Source organism: Bos javanicus, chromosome X, assembly GCF_032452875.1.
Source record: "Bos javanicus breed banteng chromosome X, ARS-OSU_banteng_1.0, whole genome shotgun sequence".
NCBI lineage: Eukaryota > Metazoa > Chordata > Mammalia > Artiodactyla > Bovidae > Bos > Bos javanicus.
Window position 1 is genome coordinate 132,061,313 of NC_083897.1, and position 21,407 is coordinate 132,082,719.

The 21,407-nt window shown below is 37.1% G+C and overlaps 1 protein-coding gene across 1 annotated transcript in view; it reads left to right on the top strand.

The window, feature by feature from the left end:
• BEND2 (BEN domain containing 2) overlaps window positions 1–21,407 on the top strand; it is a 62,985-nt gene that overhangs the window by 37,152 nt on the left and 4,426 nt on the right. The window contains exons 18-24 of the mRNA XM_061408845.1: window positions 291–452; window positions 2,956–3,075; window positions 4,639–4,746; window positions 12,908–13,108; window positions 14,375–14,490; window positions 16,615–16,831; window positions 19,411–19,611. Coding sequence (XP_061264829.1) covers window positions 291–452; window positions 2,956–3,075; window positions 4,639–4,746; window positions 12,908–13,108; window positions 14,375–14,490; window positions 16,615–16,831; window positions 19,411–19,611 — 1,125 coding nt within the window. The remainder of the gene's footprint in view (window positions 1–290; window positions 453–2,955; window positions 3,076–4,638; window positions 4,747–12,907; window positions 13,109–14,374; window positions 14,491–16,614; window positions 16,832–19,410; window positions 19,612–21,407) is intronic.

The window sequence follows — 21,407 nt, forward strand, 5'->3', positions numbered from 1 at the left end:
CAAAGAGTGGTTGATTCATTTTCTCTCCATCCATATCTCTGATCTGTCCACTGTTATTTCTTCCTTCATGATGCTCCAAGATTCCTTCTTTAATAATATGTTTTGTTTTTTGAAGATTTTCCTTCAGCCATTTTTAAGGGAAAATCTGCTAGGGAAAATTAAAAGATCTTTTTTCCTTTGTGTCATAATGTCTTTATTTACCATTCTTTCCTGAAGGACAGTCTCACCCAGTATAGAGTTCACACTTGAGAGTTCTTATCTTTCAGCAATTGAAAAAGTTATACTTACAGAAATGCCAGGACAAGCAGAAACCACCATGGATAACAGCTATCAGACAGTGGGAAATGAAACTGTTGTGGGAAATGAAACTATTGTGAGAAAAGAAACTGTAGTGGGAAATGACAGTGACCCAGATATGGGCTCTTCACATCTCTCCATTCTACCCAGTGTTGGTGAGTTTGAAATGATACTTTGACATATATTTAGTTTAGATTCCTCACTCTCCATAGTGTAAGATAGAGGTAGCTCTTTCTAATGAAAGTTTTTATTTTCAGAAAACTTTAGCTGCACATGCAGTTATAATAAATAGTACAGAGCAATCCTGTGTTCTGATTACCCAGTGTTCCCCAATGGTAAAATGGTATCTACCATTGTAAAATGGTAAAATGGTACCATCTTACAGAATGATAGAAAATTACCACAGCCAACATATCAACATGATACCATCCACAGATATTATTGACATGCCTCCAGTTTCACTTGCATTAATATGTGTGTATTGAGTTCTATACAGTTTTTTCATATGTACAGATCACGTCTCTTCTATGACAGGTAAGCCTTGGAACAGCTGCATCACTACCATGTTCTCTCATATTTCTCTTTTATAACCACACCCATCTCACTCCAACTGACATTTGCCCTCTACTCCTACCCTCTGCCCTGTTTCATGGTAACTGTGAATCTGTTCTCCAGATCTATTATTTGTCCCTTCAGCATAGTTATATAAATGGAATCATGTGGTGTTTGAGATTGGTTTTTTCCTTCAGTGTAATTCCCTGGAGATTCATTCATACTGTTGTGTGTAGCAATGGTTCCTTCTTTTTTATTGCTGAGTATTATTTCATGGTGTGAATGTACCAGGGTTTATTTTTCTGTTCATCTGTTGAAAACCTCTGTTTCCGGTTTTTGACTGTTAAGGGTAAACTTGATATGAGTATTTATTCATCAGTTCGGTTCACTTCAGTCGCTCAGTTGTGTCCGACTCTTTGTGACCTCATGAACCACAGCATGCCAGGCCTCCCTGTCCATCAACAACACCCGGAGTCCACCCAAACCCATGTCCATTGTGTCGGTGATGCCATCCAGCCATCTCATCCTCTGTCTTCCCCTTCTCCTCCTGCCCCCAACCCCTCCCAGCATCAGGGTCTTTTCCAATGAGTCAACTCTTTGCATCAGGTGGCCAAAGTATTGGAGTTTCAGCTTCAGCATCATTCCTTCCAATGAACACCCAGGACTGATCTCCTTTAGGATGGACTGGTTGGAGATCCTTGCAGCCCAAGGTACTCTCAAGAGTCTTCTCCAACACCACAGTTCAAAAGCACCAATTCTTTGGCGCTCAGCTTTCTTCACAGTCCAACTCTCACATCCATACGTGACCACTGGAAAAACCATAGCCTTGACTAGACAGACCTTTGTTGGCAAAGTAATGTCTCTGCTTCTCAATATGCTGTCTAAGGTTGGTCATAATTTTCCGTCCAAGGAGTAAGCGTCTTTTAATTTCATGGCTGCAGTCACCATCTGCAGTGATTTTGGAGCCCCAAAAAATAAAGTCTGACACTGTTTCCACTGTTTCCCCATCTGTTTCCCATGAAGTGATGGGACCAGATGCCATGATCTTCGTTTTCTGAATGTTGAGCTTTTAGCCAACTTTTTCACTCTCCTCTTTCACTTTCATCAAGAGGCTTTTTAGTTCCTCTTCACTTTCTGCCATAAGGGTGGTGTCCTCTGCATATCTGAGGTTATTGATATTTCTCCCAGAAATTTGGAAAACTCAGCAGTGGCCACAGGACTGGAAAAAGGTGAGTTTTCATTTCAATCCCAAAGAAAGGCAGTGCCAAAAAATGCTCAAACTACCACACAATTGCACTCATCTCACACACTAGTAAAGTAATGCTCAAAATTCTCCAAGCCAGGCTTCAGCAATACATGAACCATGAACTTCCAGATGTTCAAGCTGGTTTTAGAAAAGGCAGAGGATCAAATTGCCAACATCCACTGGATCATAGAAAAAGCAAGAGAGTTCCAGAAAAACATCTGCTTTATTGACTATGCTAAAGCCTTTGACTGTGTGGATCACAATAAATTGTGGAAAATTCTGAAAGAGATGGGAATACCAGACCACCTGATCTGCCTCCTGAGAAACCCATATGCAGGTCAGGAAGCCACAGTTAGAACTGGACATGGAACAACGACTGGTTCCAAATAGGAAAAGGAGTATGTCAAGGCTATATGTTGTCACCCTGCTTATTTAACTTCTATGCAGAGTACATCATGAGAAACGCTGGGCTGAAAGAAGCACAAGCTGGAATCAAGATTGCTAGGATAAATATCAATAACTGCATCCTTAGTTTATAAGAAATTGTCAAACTGCTTTCCAGGGTAGCTGTACCATTTTCCATTCCTTCCAGCCATGTATGAGTGATTTGATTTCTCTGCATCCGTATCTCTGTTCTTTCCATTGTTCTTTCTCCTTCTTAATGCTCCAGAATTCTATTATACTTTTTGTTAGAAGATTTTCCTATAGCCATTTTAAGCATAAATCAGTTAGTGACAAATACGTTTGGTTTTCCTTTGTGAATATCTATTTTTTCTTCATTACTGGAAGATAGTTTCATCAGATATAGGTATGAGGGTAGAGTCTTTTCTCACAGCATTTGAATAACATTTTACTAACAGAAATGTCGCTCAAAGTAGAAACCAGCCAGGAAAATGACACTCCAGTGATGAATCAACCACCTTTATTGGAATATAACAGAGATGAAGATGCTTCATATGTCCTCATCCCTTCCAATTTTGGTGAGTTTGTAATGATACATATTATAAGTAGCACTATTTAGGTTTTTTTAACACCCTTGATATGAGCTTTTCCTAATTAAAAATTAAGTTTTTTTTAAAAGAAAATTTTAGCTGCACATGCCATTATATGAAACGAGTCGCCAGTCCAGATTCTATGCACGATACTGGATGCTTGGGGCTGGTGCACTGGGATGACCCAGAGGGATGGTATGGGGAGGGAGGAGGGAGGAGGGTTCAGGATGGGGAACACATGTATGCCTGTGGTGGATTCATTTCTATATATGGCAGAACCAATACAATATTTTAAAGTTTAAAAATAAAATAAAATTTAAAAAAATAGATTTTGTGTATACTTTACCAAGTTTCCCAGAAAGATAACACCTTGCAAAATTATAATACAGTATCAGAACCAGGGTATATACATTGATAAAATCCACAGATTTTATTGAGCTGTCTTTAGTTTTATGTGTATTTGTGTGTGTTTATGTTTGTGTATGTGATTTAGTATTATATCATTTTGCAACCTGAATACATTTCCATATCCTCCATCACAGTCAAGATTCAGAACATTTCCATTACCACAAGGATTCTCATTTTTGCCCTTTAAAACCACCCCTACCTTTCTTCTCTCATGCTCCTACCCCTATCATTCCCTGTACCTGCCCTCAGCAACTACTAATCTGTTTTCATTCTTTATAATTTTGTCATTTCAAGAGTTTTATATAGACTTACATAATATGTAACCTTTGGGGATTGCCTTTTTCATTCACCATAATTCCCTGGAGATTTATCTAAGTTGCTGTGTAGATCAATACATTTTTATTGTTGAGTACTCCATGGTATGCATGTACCATCGTTTATCTGTTCACCAGTTGAAGGATGTCTGAGTTGTTACCAGTTTTTGGCTATTTGCAGTAGAGCTACTGTGAATGCTCATGTATAGGTTTCTGTATGAACATCAGTTTTCACTTCTCTGGGCTAACACCCAAGAGCACAGTTGCAGGGTCCGATGATAATTGTAAGTTGAATTTTGTAAAATACTGCCAAACTGTTTTCCAGTGTAGCTGTACCATTTTATAGTCCCACTAGCAATGTATAAATGATCTAGTTTCTTTGCATGTGTATTTCTACTCTTTCTTCTTTATTATTAATATTTTTAAAAAGTTTTTTATTAAAAAAAATTTTGGGGGGTGCTGCACCACATGGCATGTGGGATGTTAGTTCCCCGACCAGGGATCAAACTCATGGCTTCTGCAGTGTAAGCACTGAGTCTTAACCACTGTACCACCAGGGAAGTCCCTTTGTTCTTTCTATTGTTCTTTCTTCCTTCCTCATGCTCCAGATTTCCTTTCTTCATCATATCCTTTTGGTCAGATGATTTTCCTTTAGCCATTTTTAAGGGTAAGTCAGTTGTGACATCTTTTTAGTTTTCTTTTGTCTAGGGATGTCTTTATTTTTCCTTCATTTCTGAATGATAGTTTTGTTTGAAATAAAAATTACTGTTGAGATTTCTTGTTTTCAGTACTTGAAAATGTTTTCCTTATCAAAATGTTGTTCAAACAGAATCCAGCACAGAAATGAGTTCTGAAGCAGAGAATCATGGAAGTGTAATAAAAATTGACAGTGACCAACAAACTGATTCAGAACCTTGCTTCCTAACTCCTGGATTTGGTGAGTTTGAAGTGATGCCTATTATGAGTAGCAATCTAATTTAGACCCATCAGCATTCTTAATATTAATTCTTAGTGATTGCTTTCCCAACATTAGACTTTTCATTTTGAGATATTTCAGAATCAAATGTAGTTGCAAGAAGTAATACAGAGAGATCTTATGTACCCTTTACCTAATATCTCCCAATAGTAGTATTTTGCAAAAATATAGTAAAATATGACAACTAAGATTTTGAGATTGATATGATCTACAGATCTTTTCAGATGTACTCAGTTTTACTTGTATTCATGTGTGTGTGTGTGTTTAGTTCTCTGCACTTTTGTAAAGTGTTAAGGTTTGGATATTGACCACTACCAGTCATGATACAGAATTGTTCTGTCACTCTCAAGAACCATCTTTTGCCTTTTTATAAACATACCCACGTCTTTCTTGTCATTCCTTACCTAGCTTCATCTGCAATCCATCCAAATATTAATGTGTTTTCTCTCTATATAATTTTGTCATTGCAAGACAGTGTTCTATTAATCAACTCATATTATTTAATATTTAAGTTCACTGGAGTTCAGTCCCTCAGTCATGTCTGACTCTTTGCGACCCCATGAACTGCAGCACCCCAGGCCTCCCTGTCCATCACCAACTCCCAGAGCCTATGCAAACTCATGTCCATTGAGTCAGTGATGCCATCCAACCATCTCATCCTGTGTCATTCCCTTCTCCTCCTGCCTTCAATCTTTCTCAACATCAGGGTCTTTTCAAATGAGTCAGCTCTTCGCATCAGGTGGCCAAAGTATTGGAGTTTCAGCTTCAACATTAGTCCTTCCAATGAACACCCAGGACTGATTTCCTTAAGGATGGACTGGTTGGATCTTGCAGTCCAAGGAACTCTCAAGAGTCTTCTCCAACACCGCAGTTCAAAAGCATCAATTCTTCTGCACTCAGCTTTCTTTATAGTCCAACTCTCAGATTCACACATGACTACTGGAAAAACCATAGCCTTGACTAGATGGACCTTTGTTGGCAAAGTAATGTCTCTGCTTTTTAATATGCTGTCTAGGTTGGTCATAACTTTCCTTCCAAGGAGTAAGCGTCTTTTAATTTCATGGCTGCAATCACCATCTGCAGTAATTTGGGAGCCCAGAAAAATAAAGTCAGCCACTGTTTCCACTGTCCCCATCTATTTGCCATGAAGTGATGGGACTGGATACCATGATCTTAGTTTTCTGAATGTTGAACTTTAAGCCAACTTTTTCACTCTCCTCTTTCACTTTTATCAAGAGGCTTTTTAGTTCTTCTTCACTTTCTGCCATCTGGGTAGTGTCATCTGCACATCTGAGGTGATTGATATTTCTCCCGGCAAGCTTGATTCCAGCTTGTGCTTCTTCCAGCCCAGCATTTCTCATGATGTGCTCTGCATAGAAGTTAAATAAGCAGGGTGACAGTATACAGCCTTGACGTACTCCTTTTCCTATTTGGAACCAGTCTGTTGTTCTATGTCCAGTTCTAACTGCTGCTTCCTGACCTGCATATGGGTTTCTCAGGAGGCAGGTCAGGTGGTCCGGTATTCCCATCTCTTTCAGAATTTTCCACAGTTTATTGTGATCCATACAGTCAAAGACTCCCTTTAGATCCATCCAAGTTGCTGCATGTATTAGTGGTTTCTTCCTTTTTTGTTGCTGAGCTCTGTTCCATGGAATTGGTGTACCATGATTTGTTTATCTGTTTACCTAATGAAGGATATCTGGGTTGTTTCCAGTTTTTAAGTATTAAGAGTAAAGTTGATGTAAACATTCTTGTGCAGGTTTTTGTCTGAACATAGTTTTCATTTCCCTATGATAAATGCTCAAGAGCACAGTTGCTGGGTAGTATAATTGCATATTAAGTTTTATAAGAAATAGGCAAACTATTTTCAGAATGACTGATTTTATAGTCCCACCAGCAATGTATAAGTAATTCATTCTCTCTGCATCCTCACTGGCATTTGGTACTTTCACTATTTTTAAAAATTTTATCCATTCTGATAGGTATACATTAATACTTTGTTGTGGGTTTGATATGCATTTGCCTTGGATAATGGTGTGCAGCATCTTCACGTGTGCTAATTTTCCATCTGTATGTTCTTTCTCTGAAATGTCTGTTCTATAATTTTTTTCTTTTTTTTACTGCTATGTTTTGGGAGTTGTTTAGATATTTGGGATACTAATCTTTTGTTGTTTATGTGGTTTGCAAATATTTTCTTCCTATCTGCAGCTTTCCTTGTCATCCTTTCTACAGGTGTTTTTGTTTTGTTTTGCAGAGAGAAAATTTTTAATTTTTTGAGGTTCAATTTATACTTTCTTTTTATGGATTTTATACTTTTAGTATAGAGTCTATGAACTCTGTCTAGTCTTTGATCCCCAATTTTTTCTCCTATGTTTTTTCTAAAGGTTTTATCTTTTACAGTTCACATTTGAGTTAATTTTGTATAAGGTGTGAGATGTAGGTTGAGGTTCTTCTTTTTTTTTTTTTTTCCCTATGCCTATCCAGTTGCTGCAGCACAATCTTTCCTCCATTGAATTGCTTTTATTCAGTAATAAAAAACCATTAGATCTATTTCTGGGTTCTCTATTGTTTTCCACTGATTTATGTTTCTACCCCTCTACCAAACCACAACCTTGTGATTGTTGTTGTTATACAGTAAACGTTGTCATCAGGTAGAATGATTCCTCCTACTTTATTCTTCTTTTTCAACAATCATTTTAAATATTCTAGTACCTGTGCCTTTCCATCCTCATTTTAGAATAAGCTTGTTTATGTTTCCCCCCAAAATTGCTGGGATTTTGATGGGAATTATGTTAAACCCACAGATCAACTTGGGCTTGTAGATTCCTTTTTGGGGGGAGCTTTTTAATTGCAAATCTAATTTCCTTGATGGTTATAAGACTATTTAGATAGTCTCTGTCAGAGAAGGCAATGGCACCCCACTCCAGTACTCTTGCCTGGAAAATCCCATGGATGGAGGAGCCTGGAAGGCTGTAGTCCATGGGGTCGCTGAGGGTCGGACATGACTGAGCGACTTCACTTTCATTTTTCACTTTCATGCATTGGAGAAGGCAGTGGCAACCCACTCCAGTGTTCTTGCCTGGAGAATCCCAGAGACGGGGGAGCCTGGTGGGCTGTGCTGTCTATGAGGTCGCACAGAGTCGGACACGACTGAAGTGACTTAGCAGCAGCAGCAGCAGATTGTCTCTGTAATCTTGGTTAAGTTTTAGTATTTGTAATTTTGGGAGAATTGGTACAGTTCTTCTAAGTTATCAAATCTGTGAGCGTAAACTGAATTGTAGTATTCCCTATTATCTTTTTAATGGCTGCTAAATATCCCATTGCATTCTTGATATTGATGATTTATATCACCTTTCTTATTTTTGTGAGTCTTTCTAGAAGTTTATTAGCTTTATTAATCTTTTTTGAGGTACCAGCTGTTTGCTTCTTTTCCTATTTTTCCTATTTTCATTTTCATTGATTTCTGCTTTTTATTATTTCATTGTATTTTGTATATTTTGGGTTTTTTTTACTCTTCTCTTCACTTTTGGTGCAGGAGCTTTGATTATAGATTTGGGACTTTTTCCTCTCTTCTAGTGTAAGAATTTAGTGCTGTAAATTTCACTTTCAGTATCACTTTAGTTGCATCCCATATATTTTGATGTGTTGTATTTTTATTAAGTCCTATACATTTTATCATGTCCATGAAATGTCCTCTTTATGTATTAATTAGAAATATGCTGTTTATTTTCTAAGTGTTTAAAGATTTTCTTCTTTCTATTATTGATGTCTAATTTGATTCCATTATGGTCAGACAATATACCATATATTAATCATTTCTTTTAAATTTGTTGAGATGTTTCTCTGGCTCAGAATGTGGTCTCTCTTGGTGAGTGATGCACAGGCATTTGACAAAAATATGTATTCTGCTTTTATTGGATGGAATGAGTGATAGTCACTCAATCGTGTCCGACTCTTGGCGACCCCAGGGACTGTAGCCTGCCAGGCTCCTTTGTCCATGGAATTCTCCAGGCAGGAATACTGGAGGGGGTTGCCATTTCCTTCTCTAATGAGAATCCTGTTGGTTGATTGTATTGTTTGGGTCTTCTATATCTTTGCTGCTTTTTCTGGTTGTTCCACCAGTTGCTGACGGGAGGGTGTTGAGGTCCTCAAATATAACTGTAGATCTGATTATTTCTCCTTTCAACTCTTTCACTTTTTGCTTCACGTATTTTGAGACTCTGTTGCTTGGCATATTAAAGATTGGTATGTCTTCCTGGGGGATTGAGCCTTTCATCCTTTTTGTCTCTAGTAACTTTGTTTGCTCTGAAGTCTACTTTTTAGAAAGATTTCTTTATTTTTGGCTCTACTGGGTCTTCATTGCTGTGCCTGGGTTTTCTCTAGTTTCCGTGTGTGGGCTTTTCTTTGCAGTGGCTTCTCCTGTCGTGGAGCACGGGCTCTAGGCAGGCTGGCTTCAATAGTTGAACTGTGTCCCCTGGATTGGCAGGTGGATTCTTAACCTGTAGATCACCAGGGAAGCCTGTGAAGTCTATTTTATCTGATATCCACATAACTACTCTTTTTTATTGTTAATATTTGCACGGTATATATTTTTCTATCATTTTACTTTCAATTTATTAGTGTAATTGAACTTATAGATTTTCTTATAGATGGCATATAGTTGGGTCTTGTTTTTATTCACTTTATCAATTACTGCCATTTAATTGATATGGTTAAGTCATTTACATTTAAAGTAATTATTGATATCAGCGTTTTAAGTCTGCAGTTTTATTATTTTTTCTTTGGTTCCTGATTTTATTTTTTGCATTTCTGTGGGTTACCTGAACATTTTCTAGTATTTCATATTGATTTATTTGTTTTTGAGTATATTGCTTCGTATAGTTTTCCTTCTGGTCACTCTGGGTCTTGTTATATATGTATGTGGCTTGTCACAGTCTACTGGTATCAACATTTTACTCCTTAGAATGATGTGTTGAAACTTTAACTCTAGTTTCCTTTGCCCTTCTCAATTTTAACTATCATTGTCTTAGTGTCAAATGGTATTCTCATTTCAGTCATTACATATGAATTACAAAACTCATAATAGTGTTGTATTTGCCCATATTTCTGCTCTTTCTGTTCTTTATTCCTTTTTATAATTGAATAATATTCTGATATTGAATTTACCAGAGTTTGTTTAACCATTCACCTGTTGAAAGACATCTGGGTTATTTAGTTTTTGGCTATTATGAATAAAGATGTTAAGAACACTCACATGCAGATTTTTGTCATCATGAGCTTCTATTTCTCATGATTTCTAAATGCCCCAGAAATTGCTGCGTCATGTAGTAATTACAGGTTTAGTTTTATAAGAAACTTCCAAACTGTTTTCCAGTTTGTTCCATTTTACATCTCTCCCAGCAAAGTATGAATGATTGAATTTCTCTGCATGCACTTTCCTGCTCTTTTTATTGTTCTTTCTTCCTTCCTGATGCTCCAAGATTCCTTCTGTCATCATAACCTTTCTGTTTCAAGATCTTCCTTTTGCCATTATTTAAGAGTAGGTCTGCTAGTGACAAACATTTAAAATTTTCTTTTGTCTGAGAATGTTTATATCCCTTTCATACCTGAAGGATAGTTTCCTCTATACAGAACATGCAATTGAGACTTCTTTTCTGTTTGCACTTGTACCTGTAAAAATATTGGTGACAGAAGAAAACAGCACGGAAAACAGACCTGAAACAATGAGTCACCCAATTGTATTGGAAGATGACAATAGCCAAGCTTCTTCCTCATCATCTGTCCTCATGCCTTCCAATTTTGGCGAGTGTGCAGTGACACTATTTAACCTATATTCTTCAGCTTACTTGATACAAACTTTTTTTTCCTATTCTGAGGACAGGTTTTAGATGATATTAGTAATAAGGAATAATATTTATTGAGTATGTACTATGTGCAAGACACTGTCCTGATCAACTGACATGCCTCATCTCTATTAATATTCATAATGACTTCATGATGTAGCTACTTGTATTACCCACATTCCCAAAATCACAGAGCTGGTGAATGGCAGTTCTGGAACTCTAACCCAGTTCTCTCTGACTTTAAAGTTCATGTTTCTTAACATCTCTTGTGTTGCCTATCAAGCCACAGTGGCAGAGATGAGAACACCCCAGGTTCCATGGCCTCTAAGGTCAAGTCTTCCTAATACTTAATAGTTACATGTACCTACTTCTAAGTAGGTAATCTATTATTAATATCCATGGGTAGGGCTCGACATACTTTTTCTGTAAAGGGCTGCTGCTGCTGCTGCTGCTAAGTCGCTTCAGTTGTGTCCGACTCTGTGCGACCCCATAGACAGCAGCCCACCAGGCTCCCCTGTCCCTGGGATTCTCCAGGCAAGAACACTGGAATGGGTTGCCATTGCCTTCTCCAATGCATGAAAGTGAAAAGTGAAAGTGAAGTTGCTCAGTCGTGTCTGACTCTTCCTGACCCCATGGACTGCAGCCTACCAGGCTCCTCCGCCCATGGGATTTTCCAGGCAAGAGTACTGGAGTAGGGTGCCATTGCCTTCTCTGGTAAAGGGCTAGATAATAACTATTTTAGGCTTTGTGGGCCATCTAGTGTCTGTCACACCCACTCAGCTCTGCTGCTGTAGTATGAAAGCAGCCACAGGTGTAGGTAAGTGAATCAATGTGGCTGTGTGCCAATCCAACCGTATTTACCAAAACTGGTGGTGGGATTGTCCTGTGGACTGTGGTTTGGTGACTGTCATTCCAGAGGAGACCCTTTTTCTTTAAATTATTTTATTACCCAAACTAGAAGAAACTTAAAAAATTGTGTTCTTTGTATAAAGTAGGCACTGTGATATGCTGTTGTTAGAAGTATAAATTGGTGAAAACTTTCTGAAGGGTAATTTGTTTAAAAATCTGTAAAAGTATTTATTTTACTTGACTCAGTAATCCCACTTCTATCCAAAGGTATAATAAAAAAGATTTGCATTAAGATTTTGGTACAAGAATTAATTTTTATAGACTTATGAGAAATTGGAAACAGTTCAATAAGCAATCATAGAGAATTAGTTACGTGACTCCTGGTATACCACGATATATGAGGCAGTAAGCATAACAGTTAAAAGCATGGACTACTGAGTCGGACTGCCTGTGTTCAAATCCTGGCTTTGTGTCTTACTAACTATATGACCTAATATTCTCTGACCTAAATATTAGTTTCTTTATCTGTGAAGTGACAAAAATTATAGTGCCTACTTTATAGAATTGTGAGGATCAAATGGGATAATTCATTTAAAGCTCTTAACACAATGCACAGAACATAAGTGCAACATAAATATCACTTGTCAGGAAAATCATGATGATAGGAATACAGACTTGGAAAAAAAAGAAAATGGAGAAATATGCAAAGTATAATGATAACTGGAAAAAAGCAGGATCCAAGCTACATATAAGGTATAGTTTCAGTTTTGTGTTGAGAAAAAAACAATAGAAAACATTAGGTTTGAGGCACTTGGCATAACACCAGACAGACTTAGCTTATAAAACTAGCTCTATAACCAGCAGCATGATCTTGTTCAAATAACTTACCTCCGTTGGGCTTCAGTTTCTTCATCTGTTAAGTGAGAATAGGTTGTTAGGATGATGAAACTGAGCTTATAGATGTAAAATGTTTAGCATAGTGCTTGATATATAGTAGATACTTTATAAATGCTATTTAAAAATTTTTCAAATTATATCCACTCACACTTTCTGAATTGTCTTCAGGGACCATATACTCACTCAGTAATATACCTCTGAGTGTACTTTTAGAATTTAGAAGGGAGCAATGGGATCTCAGAGCAACGTGATTGTATATGCACCTGTGGCCTAAGAATTAAATTTATTCAAGACAATGAACTGATTAGTTCAAGTACAGCAAATTCAAGACTAACAAAGGTGAAACCTGCTAACAGTTATGTAGATGGCATCAAATAGACTCATTTAAGAAAAAGATGAAATAAGTATAGAAAAAAATTCGCCCAAGTAGAAAATTTGTGAATTAAAAATCAATTAGCTTAATATTCTTAGACTTTATTGGTAACCTTGCATGAAAAAAACAAGGATTTTAATTTTCCCCTATATTTTTAAAGGATATCTTGGTGATCCAAGAAGAAATGTGACAATGCGTGATACTCATTTGATGGCTGTACAAAAGAAGGCCATACCTAGGCACGCAGCCTGCTACTTGGTTCGTATTTTGTTCTCCAAGGAAATCCTGACTTCCACCTCAGTAGGTATCAGTTCCCAAGGTTGCCAATCCCTGGATCCAAACAAAATAGCTGCATTAAGAGGTATGTAGGGACTTCCTTGGAGGTCCAGTGCTTAAGACTCTGTGCTTCCACTGCAGAGGGTGTGGGCTTGATCCCTGGTCAGGGAACTAAGATCCCACATGTCACACAGCATGGGGGGAAAAAAAAAAGATGTATGTAAAGTCATTATAGGATCTTTGCTCATTTAGTTATCTGATGGGTGTTATTGATAGTTGAAGAAATAATGAAGTGTGTGTAAATCTTAGAACTGTTCACTTTTTCACCTTGTCTAACCTAGATTTTTACAATTTAGTAGTGTATAATGGGTAGCAATTTCTAAAGAATAAAACGTGTTCATAGACTGATCAAATAAGGTAAACTTTATTGGTTATAGTTGCTTATGGTTAATACTAGGTCAATTCTTAAACTTTATTGGTTATAGTTGCTTATGGTTAATACTAGGTCAATTCTTCAGTGCTGAAACTTGGCACTAAAAAATAAAGAAAAAGCCAAAATAAGAAAAAGTGGGAAAATAAAGCACGTTTCATTGCTAGGAACTGACAACACAGAAATAGCATCTCATAATTAATCCACTCTGGCCCACTCTGGCCTCCTGCCTTCTTGTCTTCCAGTAATGTGTATGGAGGTCCTGGAACTCATAGGCACTAAGAATACAACAATGAATAAGTAGTTCTGACCACAGGAGTTCACAGTCTAGAAAGGGGCACATTGGGGAAACAGATCAATTCCATTCCAGTGTGGTAATGTGGAAACTCAGAGAGCAGAGCACCTACTTTGAGGGTATTAGGGAGGACTTCCTAAGGACAAGACATTTAGAAAGATTCCTTAGCTACATAAAGAAAACAGGAAGAGTATTCTAGGCAGAGGGAGTAGCTTGTGGGGAAGATAGACATGTAATATGCACAAGTAACTGGATCATGATGTGATAATGTTTGTAATAATACTGTTTTCTCCTTACAGGTTTCCTTCTGTGTTTAGATCTAATTTATCCATAGGGTTATTAAAGGGTATTAACACCTGAAATAATTGACTTTTTGTAACACATTTTTTTCTCTAAAGCACCAAAACCTCATCATGGACTCCTTAGGTCAGTGTTTTAGGGAATTGCACATTAGAAGAAATGAGATATTCAGCTAAGCATCCTCTTTGAGTAGAATTCCTAAACTCTTAGTTAGAGAAAAGAATGACAATGAGAAAGAGAAAATTTCAGTATTTTAAATAAAATTTTTTGTCAGTTTCTTTGTTCTTTCCCTCTTAATTTTCGTGAATTCTTGGTGCTATTTGCAGAACATCTGGCAGCAGTTTTTCCCAACTATGATTTGAGTGAACATGGAGAAGAGTGGCAAGCCTGTATTTCCAATGTCAATTCTCTGATCTGCAATTTAAGTTCAAGAAGAACACTAGTAAGTGATTTTTTTATCTAAATATGGTCACTGCTGTATAAGTACATACTGCATACAACTCCAGAACTGATTGTATTGACATACAAGATCTTCAGTCCATGTGCTCAAATTCTTGTTTATTTAATTTAGAGGCAAGGTGTGTTCTCTTGCATCCTGTCTGTTTATTTAACTCTTTGACATTTTATGCCCCATAAAAATATCCTAAAGATAAAATAAATACAGTGTTATAATTAGTATATTTCAAGCCAAGGGTTACACCAGAAAAAGATTTCAACTACAAAGATATTTGGCAAGTCTTTTTCAGGATCCCACTGAGTAACACATAAAAGAGCAGACTGTGGTGCTACTTAGCTGTTCTAATGGTAGTTAGGAATGGCACAGAAGAAAAGGAAGGTACTTCATTACTTGTTCACCTTCAGTGATGGCAGAAACTGGTGAAAATGATGCATATCATGAGGTTAAGTTTTCACAGATATTTTATAATCTGTATAGCTACATGGTAAGTGGGACTCTGACTTCTCTCTCACGATCCTGTCTTCAGAGTGCATTTGAGTTTTTTTTTTTTTTTTTTAAACACAAACAGGTCAGTAGGGAAGAGAGTCATGTCTATTGCCTTCTGATGAAGCATTTAACATAATGACAATTCCTAACTTCCACCCACCTCTCTAAAGCCTCCATTTTATTCTCACCATATCTAGTCACTCCTGTGTCTCTAGAGTAAGTTGATGGAAACTGTTTGCCAAGAATATTTGTAGCTGAGCTTATATTTTCTTGGTGAATGGCTTGATTTCAGTGATAACTCAAGCACCATCTGTATGAAACCAAATCTGCTTATTTTTCACATTCCCTTTTATATCCTACAAAAATTACACCTTAAACATTTGAATGTAAAATTATGATACTGCCTGGAAATGGTAATTTGAATATTGCTTAGGCATCAGAAGAGAAGCAGCATCTGCCAGTGCCTGCTGTGTCCTTAATTAGGAGGAAGGATAGGTCCTTACTACTCAAAGTGGGTCCGTGGACCAGCAGCAGCACTGGAAAGCTTGTGAGAAATGCAGTCTTGAGTTTCATACCAGACTAACTGAAGCAGAATTTGAATTTTAGCCAGACCCCCAGGTGATTTTTGTGCACATTGAAGTTCTAGAAGCCCTAACCTAGAGCAGTGGTCAACTCTAGGTGTATGTTAAAAACATGTGAGTCACTTAAAAAAAAAAAGTAATGCTGGAGCTCTCCCACTCCCTCCACCAGAGATTCTGGTTGAATTTGCCGTGAGTGGGGCCCCAGCACTGCTTTAAGAAAACACAAGATCTCTAGGGTAATTCAAATGCTCAAATGTACAGCCAGATTAGAAGACCACTGGGGAAAGAGAAAAAAAAGAAAAAACAACCTCAAAGTTGTCATCTTTGAGAAACTCATGTATTCATTTATTTATGATATGTTCATTAAGCACTTATTTTGTGCCAACAACTGTTGTTTGTTGTTGTTTAGTCACTAAGTTGTGGTGTCTTGACTCTTTTTGCAACCCCATGGACTGTAGCCCTCTGTCCATGGGACTCTCCAGGCAAGAATATTGGAGTGTGTTACCATTTCCTTTTCTAGGAGATCTTCTTGACTCAGGGATTGAACAATCGTTTCTGGCATTGGCAGGCAGATTCTTTACACTGAGCCACCAGGGAAGCCCATTTAGTTCATTAGACTGCTACTAAATCCCCGAAGAGCCTACTCATTGGAAAAGACCCTGATATTAGAAAATATTGAGGGCAGGATGAGATGGTTGGATGGCATCACCGACTCAATGGACATGAGTTTGAGCAAACTCTGGGAGATGGTGAAGGACAGGGAGGCCTGGTGTGCTGGAGTCTGTGGGATTAGGAAGAGTCAGACAGTGATTGAGTGACTGAACAACAACAAAGTCCCCCAAGAAGCAGCGAGTCATGGCAGCTGGAGGAGGAATCCACCTATAGTTTTATTTCATGCCACACAGGATTCATGTGCTTCAGCCCAGCTGATTAGAAACAGTTGCTTCCTCATCACCCTGGAGGGCTCTGGTAGATGATGAAGCATGTCCGTATTTTCCCACTATGGGACTTTGTTTATAGATACAATTTTGTGTTTCAACAGAAAACTGTTGATAAGAATGGAGGGCCTACCAAACACAAAAGAGATTCGAATGATGAGAGAGATGGTGATGACGGTGCAAGTAGTTTCCAGGTTTCTCAGCCAGAAGCTATCTCAGAAACAAGAGAACATGGGAATTCTCCCCAGAACAGCAGAGCTTTCCCTGAAGGAATTCAAGAACCTTCCACTGATGGTACAGCAGTCTCTTCTGAAACACTAGGTGAGTGTTAAAATTCTCTTGCTGATAAATGTTGAATCTCAGTGATACATTTGTGGGGCTTATATTTTTCTGTTTACTTTTATGTGTGTTTGAAAATTTTCATGAGAAAGCCAAACAACTTAAATCTCTTATATCTGTGGTTAATGAACTATAGAGACCTAGTTCTGAGACTGATAGTTTTTAACATTAAACTAAGTCTAGTATTTTTCCTTTGAAAAGTGGTTCTCAGCTGATTCCTTTGACTGGTGTGAACTCTCTCAGGTTAGTCACCTTTCTCTGCAGGTAAAAGAGGAGCTACAGCTGGATGGTCCAGGAGCAGTTCGGGGTCTTGCTCTGTGTGTGCCAGGCACATTGTAGATGCTTCATAAAGTGTTTTTGCATGAATTAATGAATCTCGTTCATCAGAACACTGGCCCTCACTGCTAGCTAAGTGGTGGAGGCATAGCCTGCTTTGTTAGTGTCAAGTAGAGTGGGTTCTGTAGGTGACTGTGCACTCACACCTTGCATTGCCTTTCCCCAGGATGCTGGAATTTAGTGGCACCTGAGGTAGGAAAACTGTTTTCTGTCTTTCCCTGGCCCTCCATATCAGCCCTAAGTAGACTATTACCTATGAATCTGATCAGACAAAATTATTTAAATAATGTATCTTTATAGTATATTTTTTCCATTATAATAAGGCTGTATGTACACCATGGAAACAAACTCTGGTCAAATTATACCACCACAACAAAATCACTGGGTGAATAGTTCCTAGATTAAAAGGAGCAGAGGACACACAGCCACAGGCAGGAGCCTGAGCAGCCCTGAGACCATGGCATCTGGGGTCCACTGATATCTCTGGGGCTCTGTGTCTGTATCTTCCATGATTTTTAGGTTCTAGTTTTCTGTTGTCATTGTTCAGATTCCCAGGAGAGGGAATCCAGTTTGGGCAGCTTAGGTCACAGGTCTCTGACCCTGACTCAGCTAGAATCAGAGGACAGGACAGCTAAGCAGATGGTGAGCCAGGCAGCCATCACAATTTATGTGTAGTCTATTACGCCATTTTATTGAAAACTGGAATATATTTCGGAGGAAAGAAAAGTTTCCACAATTAAGATACCTTAACAAACTATTGTGGATGTTTTAATTTTCTCCCAGCATTTTTTTCTTATGAACATTTTAAAGACTTATGGTCTCCGTATAATTACTCTTCTTTTAAATATATGTTTTTCCTTAAGAATATCCAGTCTTCATAATCATTTCATTTTAACAGGCATATAACATTTCATTGAGTAAGTATAACATAATTTATTTAGCTACTTCCCTCTTTTTGTTGTTATTTTTTGTTTTTCATTTGAGGACTTTTTAGAGAAAATCATCAATCATGAAAATCATGCCACCAAAAAAGAAGAATTGTACATATTTTGGATTCTTTTAAATTACATCCTCAGAATTTGAATTACCAGGTTAAATAGTATTTACCTTTTTTTCTGAACTCAATATATATTGCTAGATTAACCTTACAGATGTTAAGTCTTTGGACCCACTGAGTGAATTTTTAAAATAATTTAATCTCTCTTGCCAATTGTTGGATCTGGGTGATTCAACAGTTTATACTCTCACCCCTTAAATGATGGATTTCCAAGATGAAAAATATGTTTATTGTAAGAATCATATGTTTGTCTAATATATTTTCTTGAACAAGTAATTCTTTGTTATATGTACAATATAATATTTTTAAGTATGGTTAATTTAATCACTATGGACTGAAGAAAGACGGTAATGATTAGGCTATAGAGTTGAGAAATAAAAACAGGCTTAAAATTTATTTTTAAGTTCAAGTAACTTATCTAAAATACAATATTCTAAGATAAGTTTGTTGATATTTGAATGATAAACAATACCAAATAAAAAACCCTACATTTAAAAATTATAAATATTTTAGTAAGAATCATGATCCTTAATTTTGAAAAAGCCTTTTTTATAAGTAGGAAAACAATTAAGGAAAACTAGTTAGAATTTTTGATGCAATAAAAATTAATTTTAAATAATTACTTAGAATTTGTTACCAAATGTAATGTTAAAACTGATTATATCCTAAAAGGTAGCAGAGTACTGAATTGTTCTCTTAACAATCAGAGCATGTACCATTGTATCAGGAGTGATTCCTGTCTCATTTCTAATGCTGTCTCATGATACACTAAAAAGTTAAAGCTTTAATTTTTTTAGCCTCTCAATTTCTCATTTTTTTAATTGTAGAAATTTTTATTTGAACTTCATTCCATTGATAGATCAGCTTAGGTAAAACTGACATCTTAACTATACTGAATCTTCCAATTCATTAGCACAGTGTAATAGGCAGAATTCTGAGGTGACTTCAAGATCGCTGTTTGTGCATTGTGCATGCTGAATGCATATCCCCTTGAGTGTATCCTGCTAATGAATGTTAAATCCACTAATCCACACTCAAGGGGAAATGCAAGCTCTCAAATTCTTGAGCCTTGAAAGTTCAGCAAAATCAACTTTTCTATTACAACGTTTTAAAAAACTTGAACCTAACATTTGCCATGAAAATCGACATCTTTCTCTTTTGCTTCTAGAATATCTTGGAGATCCACGTAGAAATATACAGATGCCAAAATCACTTCTGATGACAGCAAAAGAGAAGTCTCGCCCAGATCTGTCAGCCAGATACCTTATTCTCAGCCTGTTCACAGAGGAAGTCCTGATAAATAGTGTCCATGGCAGTACGGAGTTTGGAGTGTACTCCCTGAACGCCAATAAGATTAATGCTCTTCGAGGTTTGTTACATGTTGAATATGTGAGAATAAATAAAAGCAAAGTGTGTTAGAGAGGATAAAGAAAAATTTATTCAGTTTGTGTAAGTTTTGAGGAGAGAGGCTGCTCTTTTACTAATTCCATTAGGGTGTGACAGGAGCAGGTTCATGAATGTGTTTCTTTTTGCCTTTGGGTTCTCGGGGCTAATTGCTCTGTCTTGAGCAGCATTATTAGAACAGGAAAGGCATTATCGACTGTGACTTCTGGTATGGACTGCCAGATGAATGGAAACTCAAACACCTTCATTTACTGGGGATCAAAATTGAAGCTGCTGGGCTTTATCAGTTTGCAGAAGTGTCAACAATAGTACAGGAGGTTAATTTGCTAGTTTTCCCTTGTGCACATGAGCATAGTATAGTCTTTATCTATGACATAAATAGATGAAATAATAAAGCTTCCAGCAGCAACTCTGTGAAATATTAAATTTAGACCAAGCAGTAAACAGAATATTTCTTACTTATGTCACTGGTACCCAGCAAAGATACAGTTCTGAGCCCTGGCCTAATCTCAGTTGGCTGGTTCCTGCCTTCATATCACACGTTTCACATCCATCAGATTTGAAGAACACTTGTGTTTCACACTACACTAAAGAAATCTGACTTACAGCACTTTTGTAAGCATTTGCTATCTCATCTAATCCAGTTGTTTTCAAACTTTTTTTTTATTGCAACCCATAGTAAGAAATATGTTTTACATTGTGACTCAGTGTGTGTGTGATTTTTTAAAAAACTGAAGCAAAAATTTCACAAACAAAACTTACTCTTTCTATAACAGTTATGTTTCAATATTTTCTATTCTATTAACTTTTAGTAAAAAAAGTGCTGCTATTACTGATTTCACGACCCAGAAATTGGTCACAACTTGCAGTTTAAACATCACTGAACTAACCCACCAGGCAAAAAATCAAAACCCATTTCCTCTTACCTTACAGTAAAAAAAAAGAACAGTTTGTAACCAGTTTGGAAATGAAGGTGTTTATAGAAGAAATCTTTCTAATTAAAAAAATGTGTTTTAACTGCTGATTGCTGATTGGTATCAGCAATGGGTAAACCTCATTATTCTTCTATTCTCATTTCACTTTTTATCCTAAGATTTTATAATTTGGAGGGAACTCTTCTGGAAATTAGTAGTCACTGATAAATATGTCCAGAAGCCAAAGATATTGATGTCATATAAGAAACTAGTATGTGATGCTCTCTGAGAGCTCAGTTATAATTTAAGATCTCTTTAGAGAATGGTCCATATGGAGAAAGTTAATAGGCTGTATATTTGTAATGAGCAAACAACCCTTACTCCTGCCCCTCTCCCCTCCATTTCTATTATAGCAATAGGAAGTACATTAGGTCCTCTAATACAGCGAATCTTTCAGAGCAGGCATTCCCACCGGCATCTGTCACCTTTGATTCACCATATCTCTTTACTGTGGGATTTTTCAGTGGAGACTAACTCTGGAGTTAAGCATTTCTTATGTGCACAACCAAAATCTTTCCCCACTAAGAAACTTTTATGACTAATGTTTCAGATAATACATTTTGGGAAACAACCAACCAATTTCGGTTCCTCATTGCAGTCAATAATAAAATAAAAGCTTTCAATAGGAAGCTTTGCAGGTACTTGTCTTCCAGTCTATTATCTGTCCCAGTTTTGCTGTCTTTGGGAGATGGGACAAGCCTGCTTTCCATAACTTCTTTTTTGTTAATAAAAATATGAAGCAGGATAGAACTTGATGCTGAATCCAGTGTTATACCACTAAAGCCTC